Below are 9,303 nucleotides of genomic sequence, written 5' to 3' on the forward strand. Positions count from 1 at the left end.
ATATAATACTGTTTTACACAAAGAGTGTAGATGTTATGATGGTTACTCTTCGTTGAATCTAGTCGTTAACGATGAGAGTGAACACCTCTGATCTCGAATTTCTATTTCAGAGAAAGTGCTGTTCTTCACAACGAGGCTACAGCCTTAACCCGCACGAAGATAAACACACTCATGATCATCATTCACGAGTTAAGTCATCTATGGTTCGGTAATCTCGTCACCCCGACATGGTGGAAATATCTTTGGGTGAAGGAGGGATTCGCCTCCTATTTCCAATACTTCCTTGCTTCCGAAGTAAATATAATACTCTAATCCTTCTTAAAACAGACCTTTACTACTATACGCTTTGACATGGAATTTATAAATGTTGGAACAGTGTCATTTGTTTATTTAGCTGCTCATGGTGGAAATACATAAGGTGTGTTATTACACAGCTGATTGGAAGTACCAGTCACATGCCCTTCCTTGTAACGGCCATATTGTCTTACTTGTTAATTGTATTTTGCGTTAAAAGGAGGAAAGTTAAAGAACATAGAAAATGAAAATTAGTTTTTTAACTTGAAAAGTCTAAATTACAATTTGGAAATTTGTTTAAAGATTTTATAGCACTCTTAAGAATTTCGAACTTTTAAATTGACGTTTTCTCGGCTACAAGCATCGCATTAGTTTTTTTGCAACACTTGATCCTTTGGAAATTGATGATGGGAAATATTCAATTTTTCAGAATGACTATTCTAGTTTTAACGACTTTTAATAACGCAGCTTGGCACTTTTGTCATTTTAATCAGATTTCATTTTCGAAAACAATAAGTAGTCATTTCTCAATATGGCGGTCGTACGGAATGTGCAGTAAGTGACAAAAGTGGTCCAACTGAAAGAAGACACCTTATGTATTTCTTCGATGATTGTTATCACTGTTACGCAATAATTCCGTTGAGTTGGACACCTTTAAAAGTCAGTTCAGTGAATGTCACAATTTCTACTTACGGATGTACCTTCATAAAAATGTATATGCGTATCTTCCTATAGTTTCACATGTGAATTTAACAATGTGGGATCATGCGTGCATTATACAGAAAATAAGTGACTCCCTGTGGTAATACGTTTGATGAGTACTTAATACGAACGTTCGGCAATATACAGTACGAAATATCTCGACTCTTTGGCCGGCATTCAGAATCGTTACTTATTTTTAAGATCGTCTTAAACATTTGCTTTCCCTATCTATTTCATATTTCCACTCCCCGTCATGTATAGGAAACACGGACTTAATCAAATGCTTAGCAACGATTCTGAATAGCGGCCTTTGCCCGATCACAACTGGTGAGATCGAGAAGTCGACAGCATTAGCAGGGTGAAAGAAAAAAAAGATAGTCGTAGAAAAGATAAAGAGCGTTGAGGAAAAAAAGGAATAGAAACGTGTACGTGATCACGTTCGAGGACAGCGAATGAGGATAATGAGCAGAGATAAGAGTTAGCATCCAAAACCAGACAGAGAAACGACAGCCTAAACTAAACTAAAACAATACGTGGCCGTTGCCAGACGCCACAACATGATAGAAAACTAAGCAAATGAGTAAACATTGAGACCCGAACAAAAATTGTAACATTTACCTTAATTTCAGTTTATATTTATTAACAATGATGAACTGCATCGATTCAAAATTACTTAATAGTGCAGTCCCAATTTCTGATCACGTCACAATTTCTACTTACGGATGTACCTTCATAAAAATGTATATGCGTATCTTCCTATAGTTTCACATGTGAATTTAACAATGTGGGATCATGCGTGCATTATACAGAAAATAAGTGACTCCCTGTGGTAATACGTTTGATGAGTACTTAATACGAACGTTCGGCAATATACAGTACGAAATATCTCGACTCTTTGGCCGGCATTCAGAATCGTTACTTATTTTTAAGATCGTCTTAAACATTTGCTTTCCCTATCTATTTCATATTTCCACTCCCCGTCATGTATAGGAAACACGGACTTAATCAAATGCTTAGCAACGATTCTGAATAGCGGCCTTTGCCCGATCACAACTGGTGAGATCGAGAAGTCGACAGCATTAGCAGGGTGAAAGAAAAAAAAGATAGTCGTAGAAAAGATAAAGAGCGTTGAGGAAAAAAAGGAATAGAAACGTGTACGTGATCACGTTCGAGGACAGCGAATGAGGATAATGAGCAGAGATAAGAGTTAGCATCCAAAACCAGACAGAGAAACGACAGCCTAAACTAAACTAAAACAATACGTGGCCGTTGCCAGACGCCACAACATGATAGAAAACTAAGCAAATGAGTAAACATTGAGACCCGAACAAAAATTGTAACATTTACCTTAATTTCAGTTTATATTTATTAACAATGATGAACTGCATCGATTCAAAATTACTTAATAGTGGAGTCCCAATTTCTGATCACGTCACAATTTCAGCTTACTACCTTAAAATTATATACAAAATTATAGAAAAACAAACCAGTGAGTAAAAAATGACGTGAACAGAAATTTGATCATTTACTATAGCATTGTTTAAAGAACTAGTTGTAAGAATCAAATATTTACAGTCATTACTACCTACGAAGTCTAGATATTATTTTCAATACGACAACTAATGATGAAATTCAGATAGCACCTGAATTCCGATTGGACGATATGTTCGTCGTGGAGAGCATGCAAGAGAACGCGATGGTTATGGATGGGGTTCCGGAGGCACGTCCCTTAAATAAGGACGTAATTACCCCTGAAGATGTCGCTGAAAGCTACACCCCCATGGTCTACGACAAAGGTAAAGAAAAGAAATAAAAGACGTCATTTGAATCTTGATTAGATACATGAAAAAGAAGCAAACACATTTTAAACGGTAAACGCAGTCGCGATGATTTTAGTTCAACATCAGATAAACAAAAATATGAGAGCAGACACCGATAGGTATTAAATTTGCAACGGGTTTTCTTTTTATTCATTAGCGAGACACGTTATCTGGTCTCATCGTTCAGTTGAACTGTTAAAACGTTCTAAATACCGCCAGATTAAAGATAAGCGGGCTTGACGAGCGAAAAGTTAGATAGCATTCCTTTCTAGTAACGTATGAATTATTAAACATTAAAAGTCTATGGATTAACAATTATGATAAATGATTGATACTTACTGTTATAATATGTTATATGATGATAATTTATTATTAACTCCGGAAAACTTGCCGAGAGACCGAAATTATTCAGAGAACTTGAAGCTTCGATAATTTCTAAACAAATAAGTTTAGGACATAAGTATATTAATACCTTTTTGTAGAGAGAAACACAAGAAACTGCATAGACTGATGCAGTTAAAAATATAGGTTTCCATTTAAAAAGAAAAGTGTAGTTGCATTTTTCTGATGCACCGATGTTCAAAAGTGCATAAAATTAGTTACATATTATACAGCGTCTGATACTATTTAATTTTCTCTCATAATATTTTCTTCTATTCCCAACCGTTTAAAAATTATAATATATATTTCATTTTCGATATTTTATGTATCGTTGGACATTGAAACAATTTGTTATACTCCCCGTAAATACCCTAAATGTATAAAGATCGCTGACTACTTGTTAACAAAAAAGATATTTAAGGCTGTCCTTCGGACTCCAAGTGTGCTTAATTTAGATTCAACGAGACTGAAATTATACGTACACAACTATATATCAGAATGTTAGAAATAACATTGCAAATTGCCTATGACTTGAAGAAAAATGTCGAATAATTTTATAAACATTGGCTATAAATATGATTCTTTCTAAAAGTGTGTGTTTATCAGTTCGAGTATTGAGCATAGCTTTTTCTTACATTTCATAAGCTTTTAGCATAGATTTTGTTGCTCATACAATCTTAATTGATCGATTGAAACAAACGTGTTCATTTAGCTATACATATTTAGCTATAGTCTAATCCTGAAGTCTGTTGAAGTCATTTTAGATCATCTGCAAATAGCGAAATTAAAATGGAAGACTTCGGATTAATGTAAATATACATATAAGAATTAGGAGTCCAATTTGAGAATCATGAGGGATCCTAGATTTAACATCAGTAGGTCTTGAGTTGATATTATTACATTTCATTAGTTGTCCTCGCTAATAAACTTTCATAGAATGTGCATACAATTTAGAAAGCAGCACGGAGTAGCTGTGTCAAAAGCTTTGCGAATATTAGTATAAATAGCATCCACTTGCACATGCTTTATTATGAGTTCTATTAATTCCTTGCTGTTAATTTTCAACAAATACTTTCCACGTTGCATTCTACTTACTTCGATAGTAAATACAAATAATTATTTGTACGATTTGCAGCAAGTTCTATTATTCGAATGATATCTCACGCCATGACGGAAGAGGTTTTCCACAAGGGCGTGAAAATCTATCTGACAAGCCAGTACGTACATCTTCATTACCGTATAAAACAATCTTCATTAAAATAAAATGAAAAAACAAATATTGGATTGTCCGGAAAGTTAGTTCTGATTTTGGATAGGTAAATTAAGAGATAAGCGAGTATATCAGAATAATTGATAACAAATGGCAGGTATATACATTCTAAAAGGTGATATCTCAGGCATTTTTAAAAAAGAATTCATTATTCACTGAGATTATGCCGATATTTAATGAATTAGCTGTTATAATGTGATACAGAAATCGTAGTTACTATCATTTTGAATTTTAACCAATTTCATTTCAAAGATTGATTGTTTCGTATAAAATAAGAAGCAAAGTATCCTTCAATTTACTTGAAACTCAACATTAAAACGAATTTTATCTTGATTATCTGAAAAGTTACGTAGTATTGAATGGCCCAACTGCATATTTTGTACTATTCTTAGGGGTGGAGTGTACAATTTGTATGAAAAAGTGTGGAACAAAATAACAAATATATAATTCAATAAATCAATGAATGTATATGATATCGCAGCTTTTGAAATCGGAACGAACTTTCTTCTCGAACCAAATACCTCTGAACGATAATTAAACAATTCTTTGTAATACCTATTCAAAGTTTTTCCACTCGTATCTGTCATTTTTTAATTTCTACATTCTTTTCTTTACTGTTTCACACTAATAAATAATAACTGTTGTAGCGCGTTAGGTAATGCGGATTCGAACGACTTATTCGAATCCTTCCAGAAAGCCTTGAACGAGAGTGGGATTGAATGGAAACAGCCCATGCAAGTTTTAATGCATAATTGGGTGGAATGTCCGGGATATCCGACGGTGACAGTTAAGAGAGTACATGGGAACTATCAACTAACACAGGAACGTCTTGTGATCGCGTTGGGAGAAAACCAAAAATACCCTACCAAGTGGTGGATACCAATCAATTATGTCGAGGAATCGAATCCCAATTTCACTAACACGGCTATCGTCGATTGGTTCTCTCCGAACGATACATCACATACTCAACACGCAGCAAACAGGTACGTTGCATAGTTTTATAGAACGTTCGATATGAATAATTAAATGTTGAAATTTAATTTTTAATTGTATACTTAAGAGTTCTAATATAAGAATTGAACAATTACACAGTCCGACGACATCAGTCATTTCTTGCAATATCCACTACGTGATTCTTGTAGAGTCTCTCATGCCAAAAGCAGATTCAGAAGCAGAATTGTTCTGTTTACGATATCGAATAAAGAAATTTACTACACTTCTTGCCTTTACATGAGAAGATTTTTTGGTCATCATGTACCTTCTTGAAAAGACGACAGTTCAGTCTGGCTTCCTGTAAATTTGATATCGTTCAAAACAATCTCTTTTGGACATAAAATTATCTATCTTATAACGCTCATATTAATAAATGTCAGCATATTGTGATTAAATTTTGAGTAAAAAAGTATGATACCAATGAGGACTAAAATGAATAATTACTGAAATATTCTCAAATTAACAATCTTTTAATAGAAAACATTTGACGTGCTCAGTTTCTTATACTACTCATACTTATTTCGTCAGAATTTGGTACTTTATTGAAATTCGAGAAAAGATATTGGGCATTCTATACATATAATTAACTGTAGATACCCCTTATATCTCAATGAAGAATAAAAGAAGCAAAAAACAGATTACAGCACTGCATGTTCCTCTAGAAGCTTTGCAACAATTGTCTAAACATCTTTATCGTATAACAAATACCTTACGAATTATTCGAAGTCGTCATGTTACGAGACTCATCCAGTATTATGGAAAGTCTCCTCTATCTCTCGACTAAAACTTATTATTTTCACGACTTTCTCTTATCATTATTTTCCACTTAATATCTCATTTTCCCGAAAATCATGCAGTTTTACAGGAACCATTATTTTTCAAAAATGGAACGTGATATAGCATTTCGGATTCGTTTTTGATATGAAGAACTGTATAAGAATCACGTAGTGGATATTGCAAACAAATTGTGTGTTGGATGGTTATATTTATCTTATGTAATTGGCCATTAGCAACTTAATAGAATTACTAGATTAATATAACGCGTATATTCACGTTTCTTTTTACTATTCTCAACTGCTCACTGATCCATGCATAAAATAGATCAATAAGAATCGGAAAACCGGTATTTTCGAAGGGCAGAAAATAGCAGATATAATGAACGGAATTTTGTATGCTGTGTCAGGTTACTACCGTGTGAACTATGATGTAGAAAATTGGGAACTGTTGATAAAAGAGTTGAACAAGGGGAACGACACCAAAATACACGTGCTGAATCGTGTGCAGATGATCGACGATGTGTTCAACTTAGCTCATGTTGACAGTTTGAACTACACGATCGCTTTAAAGGTGGCCCTCTACTTAACAAACGAGGCCGATTATATGCCCTGGCAACCGGCGCTCAGGCACTTGGGCTTCCTGCGGAATTTGTTACGCACTTCCAACAAATATTACATTTTCATGGTAAGAACTTCAAATAAAAAATCAAAGATGCAAAATGGCATTTAATGTGTTAGTTCGATAAACGCAAAGCCTTTGCGAGAGTGACTTATTATTAGATTGCGATTGTTTATACATTTCTGGGAATTTTGAATAATTTAAAGTAATACAGTGTGCAGTAATGTAGAGGGTGTTCCGTAAAAATTGTTAGAGCTGGAAATGGCAGAATGGGACAGTCATTCTGAACAACAATTTCCTTTAGCAAAATGTAAAATGGAGCTTGGTTTTTGAATTATAAGCGAAAAACACTCACTAATGAGAGCGCGCGATCCACCTGCGCTCAGTGACGGACGTCTTAGCTCGAATCGTGACGTCCGGCCATAGCCAGGGGAGCAAATGCTCCGCTCAGTACGAAGTGTTTTAAGAAAATAACGAATAACAAACTACATAAATAACAATGCAAGGAAATTGCTCGTTCTTTATTATGAATAAAAATTAATACACTTAATCGCTATTCAAATGGAATGAACGAGGAAAAGAGGAATTTAATAAGATAAATGAGAAATTAAGAAGTCACAGCGCACCTTGAATTTAAAAGAACTGCAAAAACAATACAGATTGGACTTTCCCATTCATCCGCAAATGCACCTGCTCCGAGGATGATGGGTCACGGTCAGTAGGTCAACTTGCCGATCCTTGCCGCTGACAGGTAAAGCAGATGGCCGGAAAATTGTGGACTGAAAAGTGACAGTGAAAAGCGACAGTGACCTGCGAGTGGCAAAAAGTGGCAGGATGACCCATTGACCGTAATCCATCTTCCTTGGATGAAGGCTAAGTCCAATCTGTACTGTTCTTGCAATTCATATAACACTATTTCTACTGGTGTCAAAAGACACCTTACGAAATTTCTGCTTAAAATTATTATTATTAGCTTAATACCTTTTTCCTCAATTCAGTTTTCAACTTTTGCTACTGGTTGTGTTGCTTACTGGTTTTTAACGTTAATTAATTAAATCGAAGGATGATTAAACTAATGATAATAATTTTAGGCGAAAATTTAAAAAGGTGTCTTTTAACATCACTTGGTAGAAATAGTGTTAAATTCAATGTTCGCTGCGACTTTATAGTTTTTTAATTATCTTATTATATTCCTCTTTTTCCCATCTATTCCACTTGAATAACGATTAATGGTAAGTGTATTAATTTCTATTCATAATAACAAACGAACAGTTTCCTTGCATTCTTTATGTAGTTTATTATTCATTATTTTCTACTCCCTCAGTTTTAAAGTTTTCTGGTTCCTTCTCGTTTGTCATCTTTATGCTCGATTTCGAATGTCTCGTTTTCAGTACCTTTATTTAAGAACACATTACTAAATATTAAGCGTTCGATAAATTTGATGTTTCTACTTTCATATATTTTCTTACTTTCGGGATGATACAATAAATATCCAGTTCTTGTGTACCCAATCAATAATAGTACATTATGCAACAAAGAAGTAAAGTCGCTCATTATTTTGCATAAAGACTTCTCGTCCCGCTTATGATGTATAAGGGAAAAATAAGCGATTTTAATCCTGATTTTATGAGAGTAGAGTGGCTTTTTAAGTTTATCCGTGAATAAAAGTATTAAAGCTTGTGCGGCAAACTTTGTATCGAACTTCTTTACTACTGTAGCATAAGCAACACAACCAAATGTTTTTATTTGATTTGTATCTACATGTGATATATTTTCTCATTTATCTATGGAACCCCATAAGATGATTTATACGTTTTTAACACAGATTATGATACAATATAAGGATAACAACTCTAGAATGTATGAAATACTGAAATTTGCAGCGTTACGTGGCACACCTGACGAAGACTTTGACGAAGGAGATTGGTTATGAACCGAAGGCGAATGACAGCGATCTCGACAAAATGCTCAGAATAAACGCAATGAGATGGGCCTGCGAAGCTGGAGTCAAGAGTTGTATATCCTATGCTGAGAAAACATATCAACAATGGCTTGAAAATCCTTTGATGAAGTAAGACGATATTTTCTTTTCCGATAATTGATAATAATTTGTATGCTCTTTCTTCTATAAATGAAACGATATAAGACTGCGGATTTTTATGCAAACATTATCATGTAAAGAGCAAGCATTTGTTCGTATGATAACAAAAATCTGAAAACGACTTACATATTTAGAACGAAATTATACATATATGTGAAGTAGCTTTCCTATATAGGGTGTCCCCGTATTAAACGATCGAACTGTATAATTGTGTTTACTGAACTAAAGTAGGATGAAGATGAAATTCGGAGAGTTATAAATTCAGTTTCCCCAAGATGTCAAGCTTATGTATCCATAACGGACGACAGCATTTTGAAATGGAAACGGACTTCTCTTCAATGCAATAA

The 9,303-nt window shown here is 34.2% G+C and overlaps 1 protein-coding gene across 1 annotated transcript in view; it reads left to right on the forward strand.

Moving 5' to 3' along the window:
* Window positions 1–9,303, forward strand: part of LOC113464290 (aminopeptidase N-like) — a 24,384-nt gene that overhangs the window by 14,029 nt on the left and 1,052 nt on the right. Inside the window, exons 6-12 of the mRNA XM_026813299.1 lie at window positions 111–294; window positions 2,633–2,792; window positions 4,333–4,414; window positions 5,115–5,450; window positions 5,560–5,651; window positions 6,644–6,921; window positions 8,739–8,926. Of these exons, the coding sequence (XP_026669100.1) occupies window positions 111–294; window positions 2,633–2,792; window positions 4,333–4,414; window positions 5,115–5,450; window positions 5,560–5,651; window positions 6,644–6,921; window positions 8,739–8,926 (1,320 nt within the window). The remainder of the gene's footprint in view (window positions 1–110; window positions 295–2,632; window positions 2,793–4,332; window positions 4,415–5,114; window positions 5,451–5,559; window positions 5,652–6,643; window positions 6,922–8,738; window positions 8,927–9,303) is intronic.

The sequence above is a fragment of the Ceratina calcarata genome, unplaced genomic scaffold (genome assembly GCF_001652005.2).
Source record: "Ceratina calcarata isolate Rehan_Ccalc_2016 unplaced genomic scaffold, ASM165200v1 scaffold325.2, whole genome shotgun sequence".
NCBI lineage: Eukaryota > Metazoa > Arthropoda > Insecta > Hymenoptera > Apidae > Ceratina > Ceratina calcarata.